The 22,773-nt window shown below is 45.8% G+C and overlaps 1 protein-coding gene across 1 annotated transcript in view; it reads left to right on the top strand.

The window, feature by feature from the left end:
- Window positions 1-7,738: 7,738 nt before the first annotated feature.
- Window positions 7,739-22,773, top strand: part of NPSR1 (neuropeptide S receptor 1) — a 58,522-nt gene continuing 43,487 nt past the window's right edge. Inside the window, exons 1-3 of the mRNA XM_061554486.1 lie at window positions 7,739-7,861; window positions 9,669-9,804; window positions 21,631-21,734. Of these exons, the coding sequence (XP_061410470.1) occupies window positions 7,739-7,861; window positions 9,669-9,804; window positions 21,631-21,734 (363 nt within the window). The remainder of the gene's footprint in view (window positions 7,862-9,668; window positions 9,805-21,630; window positions 21,735-22,773) is intronic.

Genomic DNA, 22,773 nt, shown 5'->3' with positions numbered 1-22,773 from the left:
TATCCATATGGTAAGATAAAGGTAGCATATGAGATGCAACACGATGGCAAATGTATTGTGTTAAAAGACAGGAGAGATACGTTTTCAAAAGAGATATGACAGACAGCAAAGAGGTATTTGGAGAATGGCAAGTGGATACTCTACTCACCATGCCATCGAATATCGTTAGTTACAAGGATTGAGTCCCCACCCTCAGCGGTGACCACCTCCAGTGGATCACATGACTGCTAAACAAGCTTCATAACGTATTTATATTACAGAGTTATATCAAATACATAACGTTTAATACTTAACGTAATAAAATAATATTCACCGTGTTATTATAATCATTTGATGTTTAAATCGATTAGGCTGTGAATTTGAAAATATTTTAGTGCATCGCTACATTTTCCCTAATCTGCGGCCCCTGATCTACTTGGGGCCCTACAATGTTACTTTGTTAATGCCTAGCATCGCCACTGACCATAACTACCACCGTCATCAACACCATGGACTGTGAGATGGTGGTTTTAGTGGTGGAATATTTACATATCCATTCCCGCATAGGCAAACTACTTTTGACTTCCCACGAAATTGTGCTCGTTATATAAACTTTTTGAGGAATTATGGGTTACTTGCTGCTGACCTGGAGGTAAAAACGTTTATAAAACACGAAATAGCATTCATGTATTATGTTGAACTTCTTTTTCCACCATACGTTGCCAACGGTGCTAATGGGAGATGTAATTCATCAGCATTCCAGAGGCATGAGGGACAAGAGGGTAAGCACCATAATAACAATGGGTAAAAACACAGCAGAAATAGAACATTATTGGCAAGTGGTATACTCCATGCATGAAAATTGTATTTGGGAGCACGTGTAGGAGTGGTTATCTATTAGAGCATAAAGAGTGGTTTAACATAACATGGTGTGATATGGAAGGCAACGACATATTTTTCTTCCAAATTCTATGATATTCTATTATCGGCTTTAGGTAATGATATGAAAACATTCTATTTTGGAACTCTCCCAGCTAGCATTGTAACCACCCCTTGCAACCACCCCTTTTTAGAGAATGGCCCCAGGTGTACGTTTTTTTTTCTTCACATAACATCATTGAATGAGCAAAACTGCTTCTGTCTGTTGGTAGAATGTGGAAACTAAGGCTAATTGTTCTGGTGATTTTTGCAAAATAGTGTGCAAGTGAAATCCAGATAGCATTGATGATTTCGACAATAACCTAAATTAATCGTGGTAAAATATTAATTATCCCACCGAATTAACTATGAAAACAAAATTCATGAATTTTGGCCCACGTCCTAACTTGGTGGAAACCACAGCCCAGACATTATATTTTCCCAACAGAGATAATAAATGTGCCTGATGATTTTTCAAAGTTTATAGAGACCATCAACTTTCCATACTTGGGAACTTAGTTTAGTCATGGGTGATCAAACCCCAGATTAAAACCGAGGAAGAATTTAGGCAATGCTGGCTCAGTACTCTGGCTGAGTGCTCTGATCTTGATGCAACTGTTGTACTTGATTAATCAATTTTCAAGGGTTTAATTTCATCCTGGAATAACAATTTTTCTCCTAAAGCCACTCATTCACAGCACACTTCACATCGTTGTTATAAAAAAAAATCCAGCTCGTGATTATTTTAGTGTGGAAATATGTGCAAGCTACTGCGAACCTGGTTTTCTATGGATTTTCTCCAAACCTTAGAATATTTTTGTCCAGATGTGTATTCATTTTACAGATTGTTACAATGTTTAGTTAATAAACAAACTAGATAATGTCATCTTTTTGTCCTGTAAAATAGGTCTAATAAATTGCTATAAAGTTTGGTAAATCTTAAAATAATCAACCTTTAAACGAACATAGATTATTTGTTTTCAAAGACTATTCAATTACCTCTTACTATAGTGAATGGAGGACAATACAGTATATTTGGGATGGCTAACATTGTACCACTATTGAGACAGGCTGTTTAGTCAATTGAGTCTCAACTAGTTTCAGACCTCGTGTTTGGCATTCAAACACTTTTTTTTTCCACTACAAAACATATCACTCGTGTTAAGAATCGGTGATAGACTATGACATCAACTATTAACAACCGTAAAAAGTTATCACATAATCAATGCAATTAGACTTTAACCTTGCTAGTAACAGCACAGCCCCGTGTTAATGGATACACGTAGCTTCTTTGTACTGATGTTTCGTCAATCTGCATTAATGAAAAGGGAATCAATGTTCATGGATGGCCTCTGGGAGTTAGTCCAATAAAGTCAAGATAATAAACAAACAAACATTGGATATCACATCCAAGTCAGTGTCCCCATGCTCAGTGTGCATTGGGTGGTGCTCATCTCCATTCGTGGCCTTGAGCCAGAGATGCGAATCCCACACTCCTATGCTGGGTCCAGTCTCCCCGGAGCATCACAACTATCATGATACCCCGCAAGGCGGTATTTGGCTGAGCTGACATGCTAAGTGGGATTGCAACTCACGACATTTTGATTTCGAGTTTTCCACTAATCACAGCCCCATCCAGCCAATTTATGAGAACGAACGGATTGTTGTTACAAATACGCATATAATTTTCACATCCTGTAATTGTGTACATTGCATTAACACTGTTTAGTCAACAGCGTATAATGTTTCATGCTAAAACAATGCATTTGTTTTTATTCGTGTGATTTTCGCAGGTTCACAATACTGTACTGCAGTGCCATATAATAATCTCAATGCATTCAAATGATCTCAGAAAGGATTGTACGCGAAATGTCTTTCATTTCGCTCAGTAATACATGAAGTGCAGTATTCATGTAAGTGATCAGAAACTACAGCAGAATACCAATTCTCGTGTCGGCCAGTCACGCTGGCAACAATTTCCTCTGCCCAGCCCATTTAAAACGTTAGACATTAATCGGACATAAGCAGATTTAAATCATGCAATCATTTGACTTGCACTTACAAGCTAAAGTGCACACATGTGTGGGCTGGTACAGTACATTTTGGCAGAACAGTGGCAGCTTGTATACAGTACAGTAGGTACAGTATAGCAAACACAGAAACGTTCTGTGTTGGTCCTTTACATTTTCAAAGCAATGTGGGCAACGGATTCACATAAAATACAAGACTAGGTAGTCTCCCTGCGAACGCAAACAATGGATGGTGCTCATAATCATCAGCGGCCCTCAATCAGTGATGGGCAGTCCACATTCCCAAATTGGACTTGTGTCTCCATGTAGATAGATAGATAGATCGTTTATTGTCATTGTCACCAGTACAACGAAATTTAAAATGCTCACCAGTCAGGGCATCATTCATAAATTTAAATTAAATAAAACAAGAAAATAAAAATACAATTAAATGAAAGATAATCAATTTATACTATATACACGATACACAAATGGTGTCCCCTAAAGAACAAGATAGAACCACAATATATTATTCAGATAGAATGTGACATTTCGATTTAAAGCGTTCGTGAATGCAGGGATTCATCTTCTTGGTTTTACCGAAAGAACCAAGAAGAAGAATGTGACATTGTTTACAGATTTTTCAAATCTCTCAACAAAAATCACATATCCCAGTATTCCCACCGTTCCTCAGATGACGACGAAGTTCCAGATGTCACACTTGAAGAATCTAACTTCCCTCATAGTATTTGCGACTAGGTTGAAACATAATTAGCAAACCTATTTTTAAATGTTTATATGGATATGAAATACCGCAATCATAGAATGATGCCTTAATAATTCTATGAAACAAGTCATAAAGTTGACTTGAAGTATGTGCGGATGTCATGGTCCAAACGTACGGTACTCAATTGGAATATACATAACAATCACTGCCTCCTCCTGCAAAGATTTGGCAGGACTTTAAAAAGAGTCGTGATACACAGTGAGGGTAAAATAAGCGTTATACTGTAATAATTAAAGGTGGCAGAATTTAAATGAAGTGCTTACGTAAATGTATGTATATTTAACTTATTTCACACCGTACGTGCTAATCGAAGGTACGGGTCAAGGACAATAGACTACACACACAACGTACCCACTGCAATGTTGCAACCCTCTGGAAAGTCCAGAGAATCATGGGAATTATACATCTCCACATCCACCAGGATCTCAGTAACGTCGCATGCCACTGCTTGAATTCGCTAAGCCCTTTCAACCCACGCGGTTAACCGTGAACAATACAACTTCAACGTGATTATGATGCATGGAAAGCCAAATGGAGTTCAAAAGGAGTCACAAACACCCATGTGAAAGACCCGACGAAGAAGATCCCTGGCTTCGATCTTTGCTAATCTTATGAGCTACAACCATTAAACAGCATCCATACGAACCGTGGCAGATACGGATACTTAATGCACAAAATGGAACATTAACAAATCTCTGGTGTGCGATTGTGATCACCCAGAACAGACCATAGAACATATAACGACTCAATGCCCGATTCATCATCACAGCGATGCACTCTACTTCTCTTGCATGATGCAGCAATAATAATTATCAGGCTCAAACACCTCATGGAAAATTATAGTTGTTGCTCTACTTTAACATCAGCCTTACGAGAAAGACAGAGTAAGCCACAAGGTGGCGCCTCATGTCTATAATTCTCCCACATTCTCAAATATGCAAGTGAATGCTGAATGTAGGCTAGCTGCGATCTTATACGGACACCAACAAGCGCAATCCTCACCAAAACCACCGTCAATCATGATCACTACTATGCTCACCATCATCACTTATATTCTCAACAAATACTTAGATCCCCAATATAGTCTTTTAACAGACTGTTAGGGCAAGTGCTGTTACCGAGCACCTATGAAGGTCGGAACGGCACACCAGGAGGTCAGTGGCCAACACCACTCCCCGAGTGGCAATGCAGGGTGCTTCAAAAAAATGTTAACACTAATATTGGGACTATCGTTTTTTTGTAACATGATAACAAATGTACGTTAATAGCTTCATAGATTTGACCCGAAAGTCACACCACGAAGTGCGTTTTTCTTATGTGAGCCGAGTGAGGTGTGGGGTGCATAGGACTGAGCTATGACTATGCTTTTTACGTTGCAGGCCACTTGAGTACATGAATACAGCTTTCCACTGATGCTCGACCAGGGTTATCGGTAGAAAGTGAAATCTGAAACGGAACTAGGCCACCTTCAACGGCATGTCAACAGATCGCGAGAGTTGATTCACCACACTGGTCAGTGCCGGTTGACGGAATGAGGCATTCTTCCATGAGTGGATAGAAAAAGAGCTGTACAGGTACACTATTTGTCATTGTTAGAGATGAGATGTCATAAAAAAAATTATACGGTATATCGAACAATCTTTTTTTTTAATACAAATGTAGTGACTGTGATTGTCACTGTGTGGTGCCGGGCTTACGAAGCCACGGCGGATAATGTGCTGACATTATGTATAGCCAGCTTACTGGGCGTAGTACCAGCCCTAGCGAGGCTTGGGTGAGCGCTGGTCAGCGCGGAGGCACCGCGAGCAGTGTGCGTTGCGGGCTCCCGTTGCGGGCTCCCGGTGAGGGAGCGAGAGGGAGCGTCAGCCAGCCAGGGCTACGTTGGGGCATGATACGCTGGTTGACCTGCTGACACGTGACCGGATGATATTGGATGGGAGACACCGGTGGACGGGGGCCGCTGGGCGGTCATGTGGTCTAAAAGAGCTCTCGGGAGCCTTCGAGAAAGAGCTCGAGAGATCTGGAAGGTGGGCGGGGCGAAGGGCAGAGCCAGCCCCACCCCAGGGGCATATAACGGGGGCCCGGTGAGGAGCTCGGGGTTCTTCGTGTGCTGGTGTGAAGAAGATCCACGTCGGGGAGAAGAAGCCTCGAGCCACGCGGTCCGGGACCCAGCAGCTTGTGGTCCGGGCCGGGATAGCGAACCGTGTCTAGTTCTGCCGTAGCGTGGTTAGATGGGCATTCGAGACCCGAGTGTAGATTGAGTGATGTTGCGTTAAGTTTACGTCACAATACTGTACACTAAAATATCGGGCGTGAGAGGGAACTTAAGTTATTGTTCGCTGTGTTTTATTTATTAACTATTTACAGGATATAGATATTCAAAAGCAATGCTTATTATCGAATACAATTATTTATCATAAAATACCAAAAACTGAAAATCAAAAGGAACAAGCCCATGCAGTAAACATTCAATTTTGGGCCAACATTGGCGTGTGTTTGGAACTATTGGACAAACGTTGGCCCAATGTTCCATGTTTATTGGGCAGTTGCAGAGTCAACACTCAACGTCTACTTTCCAATATTAACGTTATGCGCCTGTCAACGACGTCTGCTGGCTCCTTGAAGCAGCCGCATGTGAGCATTTTATGCCAGTCTTAGAACGCTGTATATCTCACTGCGCCGTATGGGGAGTCATATGCCTCAGCGTGAGTTGCTACTCTGGAGACAAAGAGATCCGTTGATCGAGGTTCGCTCCCTGTGTTAACGACATTGGATGTGATTTTTCACGAAAGGGTGTGAATGAAGGCTTGCCATTTTCCACTCCAGCTCGGCCTCGGCAGACGAGCGCCGAAATGAGAACGCATCAAGTGGACAGCTGTGAGAAACGGAAGCGTGGAGCCGACAAGAATCGCGAAGGTGTCCGAGGGGATCGTGGGATATTTTGTATATTTCGGACTTCGTGTGAGAAATACAGCATCGTAAAGCAAAACACGCACGTTCCGATGTCAAAACGCCAACTTGTAACCAAGACGACATCGAAGTTACCGATTATTCAACGTATTTTTCCCCCCATTCCGAGTAATTGGCAATGGCATCTCTCGTGTTTGAAGAGGTGAGCGTTCACTGGTTGTTTGCCTGGCTTCGCACGCACGAAGCCGCAGCCTTAAAAGCGAAGCGCGGAACTCCGCGTGCTCACTCCCTCCCACCCGAGCGCAATCTCTAGCCACAATTCACACAACCCTTACGTTTTGCAGACTGATAGGCTGGTGAATAGCTGAACGTACATATAGACGCATTGACAGACACACAGGCGGACAGACGGACACACGGTCAGATTGATTAACATACAGGTGGACAGATAGATGTACGCGCAATGGATATTCACGCATGCAGGTTATCTCAAGATCTGACTGGTGGACACATATGTGGACAAGAGTATTTATAGACATGTAGGAGGGTGGATATACACAGAAAAATTACACGTTTGGTGAGAAGAGGAGACTTACACAGACGGGCACTCAATATATTCAGACAGCTGGCCAGATAGACAAATACAGCCGAACTCAGACAGGTGGACAGGGAGAAAAGTCGCGAGTTAGTAAGTGTGGCATATTGCCAGACACAGACAATCATAAGAATAACCTTTAATTTATAGTTAACCAGCTAACTATAAAGAAAACCCATATACACAGTCTACCTAGCAGAAATACAGTCCACAAGGGCAGACAGTAAGAAGAGTCTGTCTAACCAAGACTCATAGACCGTTTGCTAAGGTAGACAGCAGTATAGATAACTTAGACCTCCTACACGACCTTCATATATACATACATTCATAAAGACAGCCTACTCAACAGCATCTAGACAATTTACAAATACTGCAGCAGACAGTATACCGAAGTCATACAAACAGACAGCCTACATAACAGCCACATCGACAGCTAGACTGCATGACAATCATATCATACAGAGAGGCAAACAAATCACGCAGTCATATAGGACATTCGAACAAGGCAGTAAAGACATAGCAATCATATAGACAGCCGCCATGCCCAACATCAGCCTCAGCAGCAGAGCGTGGCCCTCACCCTCCTGCTGTGCCAATAAATTAGACAACGCATCCATCCCCACGGCGGATCCTTACCAGGGTTCGGGGTACCTAATCTACCAGGTGAGAACCACTGTGATATCGCCATTAATGTATCCATGAGACCTTCAATAATTTTCAAGAGGGTGCTGAATTGAAATGGTTGTAAAACGCGTGTTGCGTAATTGATGTATTATTTATTTGCCAAGAGGTTGTTGTAGGGAAACTGTAATCTTGTATCAGCGCGTGCCATGAACTTACCAGCCAACCTTGCAATATACGAAAGTTTCACAGGATGAATGGAATCGGACGGACTGTTATCCTCTCAAAATTCGAAACATACTGGTGGCAGATTGAACGTGCTCAGCTGACCACAAACCGCGATCCCTCGAGGTGGACAGGGCCAATGGAGAGCTGCAGTAAAACAAAAGAGGCTGCAGAGAGAGAAAAGTTGAGCTGCACATCGACAAGCGGAGATAGAATGGGAAAAGCAGAGCTGCACAGGTAAAAGCAGAGCTGTAGAGGGGAAACGGAGATGCCGAGTAAAAAATGGATGCGCGGAGGGAAAACGGAGCTGCAGAAAAAAAAGTGGAGCTGCAAAGGGAAAATTGGAGCCGCAGAGCTGCAGGGAAAATCGGAAGTAAAAATCATTTCATTTTACAATACTGTATATATGTGTTTATGTTATACAAACTAGTTGTGGTAACTTAGTTTGTTGAGCTTAAAAGTAAATTATTTTTTTTACTTGAATAACATAGACCCATTTGGCAAATGTGCCATTTGGATTTTAGAAAACATCGTCTCGTATAAACCAGATATTTGTTTGCAGGTTAATGAAGTAACGAGTCAAATGCCTTGCTTCCCGTGTAATGGAGGCGTGGGGCTAATTCCTCCAAAAATCCGCAGCCACGTTTCTGTTTGCGCATTATATCACAATGAAAATCTTCGTTTAGACTGGAGGAATCCGATGAGATTCGAAGACCGTTTTCACAGACGTCCAGGATGGGCGGGTCAGCGAGTTACAGGATCAGGACTAACCTCTGGTGCACTGTGGATCACGTGATCCACGATGCGGTCTGCCTATATCAACTCGGATTTTTGGATTCCTACTGTACAGTTTATCAGTTCAACTCGTACAACAATTTTACAGCAGAGCTTGTGGGAAAGTGCACGCCTTGCCGTGTAAAGAATAGAAAGGCCGCTTGAAAATGTTTAAAGTCCTGTGAACAATGTCTTCTGTGGGCTATTCTCTGACATACGGGGCTCACTTATGTATGTTGAACTTCTTTCGCACTGTACGTTACCAATCGTGCTAATCGGTGATGCGGGAATTATATTTTAAAATGTAGTCTTCATTTCATCTTGCAGACAACACCGATGGAATACATTGGAGGGAGGGGTAAGGGGGAACTATGATTGATTACATTATAAGGTGTAATTTAATTGCATATGTTTCTGTAATCAAGGTCAAGTAATGTACTATTATCCACTTGTGTACAGATTGTGTTCATTTCATCAATCATCTTTAGTCCTTCCCAAGTCATTATCTCTCAGTAATACAGTGTAAAAATCCACTGAGCACTTGCAAATGGCCCGATTTAATCGCTCCACTCCGCCGTTGTTTACAAACCACGAGTCATAACAGATAGTACGTGTTGACGTAACATAACAACTACTAATCGGTGGTGCAAAATTCAGTGTTGTAATATCTTAAATATCTAAAATGTATAACATTACATGTTGTGGAACTGGCTCCCACCACAGATATTAAAAAATACGAATAACCATGGAACAAAGGCTGCTAGTGGAGATAACCATGGCCCGTTGCCCGCTAGAACAGAGAACACTATCACCGAATTGTTCTGACATCTGACGTGCACGTTCCTTGCAGACAGAGCAGCTGATCACGCTGTGGGTCCTGTTTGTGCTCGTGATGTGCGGGAATGTTGTGGTGCTCCTTCTCGCCATACCTGCTCGTCGAGCAAAGCCACGGATGACCTTCTTTGCCATAAACCTGGCAATCACTGGTAGGACTTTCCCGCAACAGCACAGTTACTGATACAGCCCGAGGGGCGTTGGGGTGGATGGAGGTTGTTTCATAAGAAAAAGGGGACCAGATCCTCCTGTTCACCATCAGTGATCCCCGCGACAGAGACCCTAGGCGTTTGGTGTTGGATATCTCTTGCATAAAGGTTGTTTTTAATAATAACTCCAGGCATGCGTTACCATAATTGAATAGTTGAGAAATAGTTCATTTTAAGGCTGCCTTACGGTCTCTCCAATATTAGCCAAGTCAGCACAGGAGTGGCTCACTCGAGGCTCTACTGTGTATGACAAACTTGAATGTGGGAATCTAAAATCTGAGTTTCGTGCACTAACTAAAATATATTACATACTAACGGGAAGTACACGGCGTTGTCCGGGGTAAAAATATATTTCAAAACTTCTCTTAAAAACATAACGTATACATACACAAATACGAAGCTATTGTGAAAGCCCAGCGTGCTGTTTGTCTGTCCAAAAAGTGATAGAAAGTGGGGGGTAAATAGTTGATCGAAGAGGTTTCCGAAAATTGTCGACCCACCCCCCCTCAAAAATATTTTTACCCCCGCGTAGGCATATATACCTACACACCCTACATAAAATATTGTGAGTAGTATGTAGTGACTCTATAGTAGTATCTGACTCTGCATTAGTATCTGGCTCTACAGTAGTATCTACTGACTCTATAGTAGTAGTGTGCAGTAGAACCACGCGGAGACAAGGAATACTATAAGGGCTCTTGTCGTTTATTAAATCACTGTCACACTCGACATCCTACGCTCACACCAGTGTAGGTGCACTCTATCTCGGTCCTTTACCCCGGACACTGAATACTATTTGGGTCCTACCTTTGGCTACCCCTTGGGCTCTCTAACTCGTCTGCTCGGAGCGGGGGTTCAGCCAACACCGCTCCACGACGAGGAGAGAGAGACCCTCTTCCAGCCGACCCTTACTGAATACTACGGGACCCTATCCTCGGCTACCCCTTGGCTCTCCCACTCGTCTGCCCGGAGTGGGGGTTCAGCCAACACCGCTCTGCGACGGGGAGGGAGAGACCCCCTGCAGCCGATCCTTACCCTGGCTCCCCACAACGACCACGCCTTTGTCACAGGGTCCCCCTTAAGAACCCCTTGGGCGGCTCCTCCCCCCAACTCGGACCCGCCCCTGTTCCCGAAGGTGTTCTCCGAAGCCCCCTACGCAACCCAAAACGTTACGTCATCCTTGACTATCAACCCGCTCGCACCTTCTTCTGTTCGCCCCTTCATTGGTTACTCACAATACTCCTCTACAGTAGTATCTATTGACTCTATAGGAGTTTCTACTGACTGTACAGTAGTATCTACTGAGCCCAGTAGTAGCTACTGACTGTATAGTAGTATATACCGACTGTAGTAGTAACTACTGACCGTAGTAGTATCTACTGACCCGACAATAGTATCTACCGACTTTATAGTAGTAATTACTGACGATAATAGTAACTACTAACTCTACAGTAGTATCTACTGACTCTAAAGTAGTATCTACTGACTTTATAGTAGTATCTACTGACTGTAGCAGTATTTACTGACCGTAGTGGTATCTGCTGATTGTAGTAGTATCTTCTGACTCAATAGATGTATCTGCCGACTCTATAGTAGTGTAGAGGAGTGGGTGCAACCGAGATCAAACAGATGCTACGCTATGACCGGAGGTTGGCGCCTAGGAGACGGGAGATGGGGGGTGATGAAAAGAGATTAATGTGACAACTGTGGCGCCGGCCTGGCAGCAGCTTAAGTGGAAGCACATGAGGACTCGGGATGAGCAGGGGGATATAAGCGGGAGTGTGTGTGAGCAATGAAAGTTGTTGCCAGGAACCAAGAGTGAAGACATCTCGCCGCTGCCGCTCCAGCCTTCAACGGGACCTCAACACTCACACCGTCGCCGGGCGGGTGTTGGCTGAATTCCCCGCCCATGACAGACGGGTTAGCGGGTCTGAGGGAGCATAGGTGAGGGCAGCGGTGGAGATGCAAAGTTTATTTGTGCGAAGACGCTGTATGCGGAGTCGTTGAGTGCGAAGACGCTGTGTGCGGAGTCGCTGAGTGCGAAGACGCTGAGAGCAGAGCTGCTGAGTGCATAATAAGTGAGGTGCAGGATAGATAAGAGCGGGGAAAAGTTAAGTATATGTGACCGTACAGACAGTTATAGGAGTACCTATAACTGGCGCAAGAACAGGTGAATAAAGTGTAAGCAGGTGACTTGTTACAACGTGTCAGTGTGAGTAATTTTTGAAAACACTACATTTGGTGCCAGAAGTGCCAACGAACCTTCGCCGTCATGTCCAAATCGGCGGTGAAACATAAGAACCCACCTGTTGCGTCGTCCAACGACCACGTCGAGCAAGACGTCGCCCCTCCAACAGCTCCGGTTGCCGGAGCTCCGAGCACCCACTCCGACGACGTGTTTCAGTCGGCTCAAGAATGTGTGGTGAGTCCAGCAGCCGCCTCCTCCGCAGAGCTGGCTGGACGCCAAGACATGCTTCCCGCCACTGTGACTGGGGCGCTGGACCTTCCCGCCGACTTCCAAGGTTGAAGATGCTTCCAAGTTCCGACGGCTGCCGCCGATGCGTCAGTTCACTCCTGCAGGAAGAGATTGGACGGCTTTTCGTCGTCGATTCGAGGCCGCCTACATCTCGGTGGGATGGACATCCCGGGAGGCGCTTCAAGCTATTCCCATAGCCCTCGACTTGCTAGCTGCTTTATTTGCCCCCCGAGCTCGCCTACACCGAGATGGCCGCTATTTTTGATCCCCCGTCTAATATTCGAAGAAGATTCAGGCTGCGGCGACAGGGTGAGAGCCAGATGCCGTTGGCCTATCACAGTGCACTCCTCGCCTTGGGGCACACGGCTTTCCCTCGCATGGACAGAGTCGCCTTGGATTCCCTCGCCTTGGAACGGCTTCTCTCCTTGGCTCAGGAGTTTAGGTTCACCCTCGCGGTGGCAAAGGAAGACGACCTGACTTCTCTGCAGGTGGCCCGTGGCATCCAATCACATCTCAACCTTAAAGACTGGCCGGCGATTGTGGCCAGTGCAATGAAGCCGGCCGTGGACGAGCAAGCATGTGCCTCCTTTGCCCAGGGAACAGAGGAAAGGAGCGCTGCCCTGTGCCCATCAGCATTGGAATGGCGCCCCAGGCTGAGCCAGCCGCCTGGGCATTCTTACCGTACCTGCTACATGTGCGGCTGCCCGGGCCACATCGCCATCGACTGCCGCCGCAGGACTTGAGGGTTCTCGCCGCATCCATCCTCCGGCTTCAACACCTCCTCCCGCAATACACAGCCGAGTCTGGACGCATCAGACACACGGCCGTTTTTGTCCCATCATCCATCTAGCATAGGTCGTATGCGGACTCATCCTGTGGAATCTCATCCCGTTACGACTCGGAAACAGGGTACGGGGTTGTTAGCATGTTGGCCGCGCGGCGTCAAGCAGTGGAATGCACTGGCTCATCGCGTAGTGGGTGAAGAAGCAGGTTCCTCAACAGTTATGGGGTTAATCCAGGGGATCCAGGTCTGTCTGTTGATAGATACAGGGGCCATTGCGACTATGGTCTCCCAGGCTGTATTTCGTAAATTACCGTCGTCGTCCGATCCTCTTACCCCCGTGGAGAGCACTTGTGTGCAGGCTAACGGCGGGATTCTGGATATAATGGGCGAGATGTTGGCCTCTGTGCAAATTGGGGAAATCTTTTTTGAAGGGCAGATATTGGTTTCACGGACATTGGCCATGCCCTGTTTGCTGGGCACCGATTGTCTAGGCCAGGGGTGTATTGAATTACCATCGGGACAGTGGTTGCTGTTTCTGAACTCCCCTGGTCGACAGCCATCGCAGAACGCTGCCATTCATGCGATGGCTAGCCAAACCATTAAAGTGCCTCCGGGTTCTCAAATGCTTGTACTGCTGCGATTGCGCAAAGAGTTGCCTTCACCAGGCCTGGAGGAGGGGATCCTGCTAACCCCTTCTAACGCCGTGTCGCGATTTCCTTCCCTGGCGGGGGCTATGACTATTATATCCGCCGAGGGGATGCCGTTCCTACAAGTACTTAATGCGGGGCATGCGCTCGTTATGAGTCAGATGGGCACTGTCCTGGTGCACGCCTCGGTGGCCCAGTGTTTTGATAATGCAGAGCTAGCTCCTGGGTTCGCGGGAAGCTCAGTTACGCCGGCTCTTATACGATTTTTCCGATGTCTTTAGTACCAGAAAATTTGATATCGGGCGCACTCCTCTCCTCCACCATCATATCAATATGGGTGATCGCCCCCAATTTGGAATAATTCCCACAGACTTAGCCCCGCGGAGAAGGAACAGGTACGCCAGGCTCTGGATTACATGCTGGCAGCTGATAATATTTCCCCCTCCAATAGCCTGTGGGGGGCGCCCATAGTCTAGTGAAAAAAGATGATGGGAACTTACAATTCTGCGTGGATTTCCGCAAGTTAAATAAGATCGGTGGCATATGCATATCCCCTCCCTCGTATGGACGACTCGCTAGATTCGTTATCGGGCGCACAGTTTTTATCTACACTCGATTTACTGTCTGGGTTTTGTCAATTTCCCCTTGAGAACGAATCCAAACCAAAAAACACTTTTCGCACGCCCCAGGGGCTCTACCACTTCAATTGTCTTCCGATGGGCTTGAATTCGGCGCCAGCCACCTTTCAGCAATTAATGGAATTGGTCCTAGCAGGTTTGCAATGGGATTCTGCCAAATTTGTTTGCACGACGTCATCGATTTTGGCAGTACCTTTGACGAACACGTACAACGATTGCATTCGGTCTTTGAGAAAGTACGTGCAGCTAAGTTGAAATTCAAACCTCACAAATGTCATTTGTCTCAGACATCGGTTAAATGATTGGCCCATATGGTAAGTGCAGCCGGTGTTGCCACAGATCCGGAGAAAACTGCATGCATGCGCATGTGGCAGGTGCCCAAGTCGGTGGCGGAAGTCCACAGTTTCATCGGATTTTCTTCATACTACCAGCGTTTTGTCAGGGATTTTGAAACCATTGCTAAACCACTGCACACCCTCATGGCCAAGGGCCAGAAATTTCGGTGAGATAAGGCTGAGAAGGATTCCTTCCTCGCTCTCCGCACTGTCCTTGCTGATACACCTCCGCTCGCATATCGCGATTTTACCAGGCCCTTCATATTGGATATGGACGCCAGCGATACGGGCATCGGGGCAGTCCTTTCCCAGCTTGTCGAAGGCACAGAAAGGGTAGTGACTTAAAGGAGTCGATTCCTGTCTCCTGCTGAATAGTGCTTTTGCGTCACGCGCAGGGAGTTACTGGCTATGGTCCATTTCATCCAGCTCTATCGTTCATATTTGTACGGACGGGACTTTGTCGTCCGCACGGACCATGCAGCCCTCCAGTACTCCCTGCGCATCGACCAGCCGTCTGGGCAGTTGTCCTGATGGCTCGGAATCCTCCAGGGATTTTCATTCACAGTGGTGCACAGGAAAGGCACTCGGCACATCAACGCTGACGCGTTGTCCCGCTTGCCGCCCCATGTCGTGTGCACGTGTGCCTCGGGGGTGTCGAAATGTAAGCCCTCACAAGAGGGTGTGCCCGCGGTGCTTGCGGCGGCAGGGACAATGCAGGATGAAGGCGCTTAGTACCCACGTGATTCTGTCTTGAATCTCGACCATGATGCTTGGGCTAAGCTACAGGTTGATGACGCCTCACTCTTGATATTGCGCCATCGTGCTTCTTGTGAGCCAGGCCCTGCGGGTCACCCATCCATTGTAATGCACGAGGGACTCCTCATGCGGTGGGAAGGGGAGTCCCAGCGTTATTCCTTGGTCGTACCTACGGTCCTTAGGGGAAAACTTACTAAAGCCATACATGAGAAATTGATGCATCTGGTTGTTCACAAAACGTTGACGACACTGAAAAAGGACTTTTACTGGCCCAGCATGGAAAACGATATACTCCTCCTCATTAAAGGTTGTGCCGATTATGCGTGTCGGAAATCTCCTGCCCTGTGACCGCAGATCCCATTATAGTCCAATGTTGTGTCACAGGTGAATGAATTAATGGCCCTTGACATTTTGTGGCCCTTTCCGGTCTCCCAGAGAGGACACAAGTACCTCCTCATTGGGGTTGAATATGTGACCTGCTGGCCTATGGCCTGGACTCTGGCTAACCATTTGGCTGCGTCTTTAGCCGACGCCTTTTTATTTGGTTATGTTCTTGATAAGGGGGCCCCTGGACAACTTCTTGGGGGGCTCCACGGAACACAAAAAACGGCCTTAAGGGCACGGCCCCTCCCTGTATTCATTAGCAGCACTTGACCAGGCTCCAGCCTCAGATCTCTCGCACATGGCGATCTGGGAATATTTTCTAGCATCAGAGGCTCAGATCCTGTGGGACTTGGGGAGCAGAAGCCAGCAGGGTGGAGAGCGTCGGTGGCACTACCGACATCCCGCTGATACCCAGGCACTCTCTTGCGATGTGGCCCCGCCGACCGCACCTGAAGCAGATGGCTATGCATCTCCAGGGCAGAGGGGGCTGCCCATCTCATCGACTGCATCCCGTCGGCCTTCTGAAGAAGCCCCTCCCGTGCGGTCCATAGCCGTACACCGCAGCCACCACCTCCCAGAATAAGGGCCCCTGTGCCTCGGCGTCCCCCATCCAAGCCAGCACCTTGGGCCATTGCTGCATGTTTTTTGTGGGCCTGAATCCACTGGGCCACCGTTAAACATTGTTAATTCATCGTTCTCCGTGATCGTCAGTACGAGCCCCAACTTCTGCGCCAATGATAGCAGCCTTTCCACTGCTAGGGAGTTGAGCGCCGTCCGGTCTATGAGGGGATATGCCTCCTGCCCCAACGCCAGTAAAGCACTACGAAAAGTGAGAGGCGTCTCGGTTTCCCCTCACTGCCGCTGCAAAAATTTCCTGTGGGTGTTGTACGGCGGGTCAATGATTGCCGCCATTTGGGTGTATGCCCGCTGGAGAGTTGACCGATTACCTTCCGGAATGGCCTGGAACGCCACCAACGCATCATCGTCCAGGGCCGTCGGTAGGGCTCACAGGGCCTCCTCTTCCATCCACCCGACAGACAACCAAGCTGCCTCAAAGCGATGACAGAATGCCGTCCAATCGCCTCCTGCTGCCACGAACTCCTGAATGGGAGGCAGCTATCTTTGTCGGCACGCGCTTCCTTGTAGCGCTGCCTTAGCATCGTCCCACGTCCCGCTCCAAATGGTACCCACCAGCCAAGCCATGCCCTCCGCGGGCAAAATGGCGCCCGGCAACCGCGTGGTCTCTGCCGCTGGAATTGCCGCTGCAGACGGCAGCTCCAGCAAGCCCCGCGGCCCACTCCAAGTGGCACCCACCGACAATGCCGTACCCTCCGCAGCCGAAATGGCAGTCGACAACCGCTGTCTCCTGAATGGCAGACGTGGAGAGCTGCGCAACCAGCTGGCCGATGGTCATGAGTAGCAAGTCGAGGTGGCTAACCACCTCATCCCACCAATCCTCAGCTCGCAACTCCGGAGGATCGGTGCCCCTCTCCCGCTGATCCGCAGCCGCCACTCCCGCGCCCATGAGGTTTGTAACCGGATGACCGTCTCGCCGTCCTCGCCCTTTGATGACACTATGGGTGGATTCTTCTTCCTGGATAGCTTCGATATTGCGACTTATACCCTAATGCCTGTCGAATTTTTCAACCACTTCTGACACTAGTTGTAGTGTCAACGATTCAGAAACAGAGTTTATAGGAGGCACCTTCTTTATTAACAACTTCCACGGTCTCATCCACAAACTCTCCACAATAGCTGAGCCTTGCCTGTACAGAACACTAGCCATCTAACACTGACGGCGCTGACTGAGATAGCCAACTACTATCCTTCGTCGCGCAATATCTAGCGGAGACAGTAGCGACAACGGCAACGAGACGACAGCAACGACAAGACGAGTCCACTCCCAGAACCGGCAGACTCAAACTCCCGCTCTTGGCTCCTTTTATGCTACCATGCGCGGCCTGGCTCCGCCGTGACCTGCCAACACACCGTGCACACCCTCACCGGCGTGTATAATGTCTGTCCACCACAGTTGCCCATTATTTGAACTGGAGGATGGTGTGACAATCACTAACTAGACTTTTAACTATCCTCTGAATATCTTTGGTTTCCTACTTTGACGAGCTAGGAGGACAGAATGGCCCCCTCTCGATAGTAATCTTTTTGATGTTCTGATTGTGAATCAAACAGTTCCACTGTCATTCTAATGTTATTTATTCACAACAGCACCCCATCACGGACACTGAAGATTCATTTATGTTTTCAAATCGTCAAATGTATGAAGTGTCACAACTCAACATTGGCTTGAAATTACTTGTGAACATATTAAGATGCGCAGTGGTGGGCAAGAAGATAGGTGAGCATTTAGAAACCCTGCTTAAAAGTTAACCTCTTTTGAGGTACACATTTTTAGAGGTAACCACTGTTGTCATGGTTTACCTGGTCACGAGAGAATAATCGTGAAAATCTTTCTTCACTTGTAACATCCTGTGTGTCCATATGTCAGTGTGTTAGGATATTGTACCATCTTCTTGGTTCTTTCGGTAAAGTCACGTAGAAGGGAAGTAATAAAATAATTAAAATAAAACATAATAAAATAATTCTCACGAAGTTTTGGCTACAACGCAAGCAGCCGTCTTCAGGTGAAGAATGAAACACTGCCAAGCTTGGAGCGTATATATAAGCTGGGTTGGAGGTGGAAGAAGAGCGCCTTGACAAAATAATTTGCATATCAAGAGGAATTTTGCATATTTATGGGAAATGCGTAGGAGGTGGGCGGGGGGGGGGTTCAAAGTCATATTATGCCCATGCATTATGCAGGATTAGCAGCATCAAAGGGAGGGGGTAGGGGTAGCATTAACAAAGGGAGGGAATGTTAATAGTATGTAGAAGCAATGAAACATGTCAATGGGAGAGCGGTGAAAGGAGACCCGCAGCGGAGCAAATAATGCATTCCTTGTGGAGAACACAGGATACACAGTCAATGCCAGTGAGTGGGCTGCGGTCTGAAAGTCACCGTAAACGTGAACAACAATCAGTTAAGATCCGAAATGGTTTATTACGTCCTTCCAATGATTGCTTAACCAGAATCCATCTTCTCGGTTTAAATTGTCTCTGTGTTTGTATATGTGGATCGCCTCATGAACAAATCTCTCATGGTAGCCAGATGGCTTGCAGAGAACCTCTGTCTTGGAGAAGTCAATGTCATGTGAGCCCACTAAATTGTAACAGTGATCTACCACGGCTGAGGTGTTTGTCCTACCGTGTTTCAGGTCTGTTTTATGTTCACGAATGCGGTCCGAGACATGTCGTTTGGTTTCTCCAATGTAACTGCTACCACAGAGGCAACTTAGTTTGTAGACGCCATGGTACTGTATGTCTGGAACCACGTCTTTTACAGACAGGACCAGATCACGGATTGTATGTACTGTGTTGAATAGGACCTGGATCTTGTGTTTAATCAGGATTTTGGAGATATTTTTTGTGACCCCAGCAATGTAGGGTAAGGTGATGGTTTTGAAAGGCTCCTCAACAGGATCCTTCTTGATGGTTGGAGTGATGGCTTTGCGGATTGTGTAGTCGGAGTAACCATTAGCCTTAAGAGCTTGGCGTACGTGTTTGAGTTCACTGGCAATGTGTTCCTGGTCGGAGATGCATTGGGCCCTATGGTGTAGAGTCTTGATGAGGGAGTTCTTCTGGGATGGATGGTGGTGGGAATCCGGTTTTAGGTAAGCATCCGTATGGGTGACTTTCCTGTAGACAGAATGGCTCATTGAACCATCAGGTCTCCTTTTAATTAGGACATCCAAAAAGGGTAGCTTGCCATCTTTTTCGACTTCCATGGTGAATCTGATGGCTGGGTGTATGGAATTGATGTGGTCGAGGAATTGGTCTAGAGCAGGCCGGCCATGTGGCCAGATGACAAAAGTGTCATCTACGTACCTCTTCCATAAGGTCGGGCGTAGAGTGGCAGTCTGGATGGCGTCAGTCTCAAATTTATCCATGAAAACGTTGGCTACAACCGGAGATAGGGGGAGCCCATTGGGGTGCCCTCAGTTTATTTGTAGAAAGTTTCATTCCAGGTGAAGTATGTATTGGTTAAGCAGTGTCTCAACAGGGGGGGTACCCCAGTATTCAGTCCTTGATGAACCAAATCTTCAATGATTGCGATGGTGTCAGGTACAGGAACTTTGGTGAATAAGGAAACCACATCAAAACTGACAAGCAGGTCGAATAAATTACGAATGCCCGCTTGCAGGCCAGTGCTGAAATGCCTCGTGCTGCACAAGGACAGCTTCCACTGGGGTCCCCTTTGAATGTTTGAGACGAGATGCGATATAAGGTGCTTTTAGTTGCTGAGACATTTAAGTGCAATATATAGGAATCCCCCGCTATACACAAGGGATGCATTCCTGAGAAATGCTACTAAACTCGAAATTATTTAAAGCCAACTAATTTTTCATACACATATTGTTAAAATCAGGGGTTCCGTTCCAAGCCGTCCGAGCCGACATTTCTGGAAAAAGACACGTGACTAAATATCATGAAGTGGACAAAAATAGCATGATCATAACATGTATTTTTACTAATAATACATACAAATAATTAGATAAAACTTCCCAGAGATGTTTAAATAACTTGCTGATTGCCACACACCGTTAATATTTGACGACCGCCTTTTGACTTGCTTCAAAATGAGTTATAACTTATTATTTTACCTCTGGTTACACGTTTGCTTTACCTTTTCTTGTCAGAGGCATGATCATCATTTACTTTGCGTTTTTCCCTCTTATTTCTAAGCCCTTTGTACTTTTTAAAACTATCAACGAACAATGTATTTCTACCTAACACGTGTGCAGCGACCACACAATGGTGAGCTGGCAGACAGAGGCTGAATAAGGGGTGGAGGGATTTTTTGGTGGCACGCGCTTTTCGCATACATTCTGGTATTATATTGGAAAATTGTTCCTTATCACCACCTGCATTCCCAGTAAAAAAATTGCACAAAAACGCATATGCAAAACATTACACTTAAGGAAATGCTCCATAATGAATTGACAATTTACATGCCAAACAACACTTAATGCAGCGTAAATACACATATTATTCAATATTCTTCTATTAAATGAACTGCTTAATGATGTAAAACAGACATGGAAGATTATGGATACAGCAATTATGTCTGCCATTCAGCAAAAATACAACAATTCTATCTTTGACATAAATCTTTTTTTTCTTTCTCTAACTTATAAAAGCGTACACTTTTCACAGTCATATCGATTATTTCTATGATTCGGGCACTCAATTTATATTGAAAATTGTGAGTTCAAATTCCATTTCATTTTACACAGGCCATCATCTCCCATGGGTCGATAGAGTAAGTACCACTATGGGAGAGGTCGGCAGTGATAAACATGTGCAGACAATGGCTCTCACTCTTTGAATATTAAATTTCTACCCACCGGCTCGGAGCCGAGATGAAGAGGAGTCCCCCTTTTCTCTTTTGAGCAGGGAAGTGCTTTGACTTTGAATAAACGTTCTGAAAGATATTTCAACACCAATGGAGACAGGAAAAAATATTACATTGAAAAATAATGTATACATTTCTAATTTTCATAAATTCACTGCTCAGGAACCATTCTCAAAATGTTTAGTGTTTCATAATTTGCTGTTCATTGCCTGGTTTTTCAATGTTAAAATATTGCTGTATTTGAGTTGAATGTGTTTCCACTTTCTGAGTATTTTGCAGATCTTCTAACAGGATTAGTGACCATCCTTACAGATATCATCTGGAGATATACTGGAGAGTTTCTAGCCAATGATGCCATGTGCCGGATTGTGCGATATCTGCAGGTAAGCCTCATTCCCTTGGTAATTCAATATCATCACGATGTACTCAGGAAAGTACTGTATGTCTTAAAGCGTTGTGCCCACTGAAGATGAAACAAGACACAGTTGAGTGCCGCTTGAGTACTCAATCTTCAGCTGTTACATGTTCTTTCAGAGTGTTACAATGTATAGGTTTTAAGGAGCTGCTCTTCTAAAAAAAACAAATCTGGGCAAGTAGCTTTATAGAATATGCAATGATGTGCTGTCAACAACTCGTCAGTTCTGCAATATTTTGATTAACTTGTCAACCTGTCCAAACATTTTCAATAAGGTTGATTGGCTAAGATAATTAAACTACATTGGAATCCATTGTGGTCGTTTCATAGCTAAACACCTTTTATTTATTTATACAGTAAAGTGGCACTGTACTTTATGACTCTTTTTTTCAGGAGGGTCCTGCATTCCGTTGCCTGACAAATTCCATTATTGATGGTTTGGCATGTGGCAGGAAACCTTCGTACCCAAAAAAACAACACCACAATGTATGCTATACCATTGTGTTAATATCTTGAGGACATTGATCACATTAGTTTACATGAAGAGCAAAGGAGATGAAGGAAGAGGAACAGGGAGGGAAGAGGAGATATTCACCTGCAATTCTAAACTAAACGACAAACTATTTTTTATTTCACCAGGTAATGGCCACTGAGCTACATAGCTCTTTTTCAGGTCGACCTGGCCACAAATGGAAGCTCAACGAAGTGACTTATCGCGTGACATTCCATAGCAACAAAATACTCTAAATGCATGTTTATAAATGTGGAGGGGAAACCGGAGGACCCGGAGAAAAATCCATGTAACCACGTGGAGAACGTACAAACTTCAAATATACAGGCTTCAGGGTCAGGATCCACGACCTTCTGCATACCAAGTGAGAGAGTTAATATCTTGCTGCCGTGGCACCTAGAGAAGTCAAAGGAGACCAGGCACTTGTCTTGTCAATCTCAACATCAGCTGGTCAAACTGCCATGCCCATCCCATCCTGTCACTAAAGTGAGATAAC

The sequence above is a fragment of the Lethenteron reissneri genome, chromosome 20 (genome assembly GCF_015708825.2).
Source record: "Lethenteron reissneri isolate LAM-NWPU_2019-01 chromosome 20, ASM1570882v1, whole genome shotgun sequence".
NCBI lineage: Eukaryota > Metazoa > Chordata > Hyperoartia > Petromyzontiformes > Petromyzontidae > Lethenteron > Lethenteron reissneri.
Note: the sequence above shows the minus strand (reverse complement) of the source record. Positions and strands in the feature narration are given on the sequence as shown.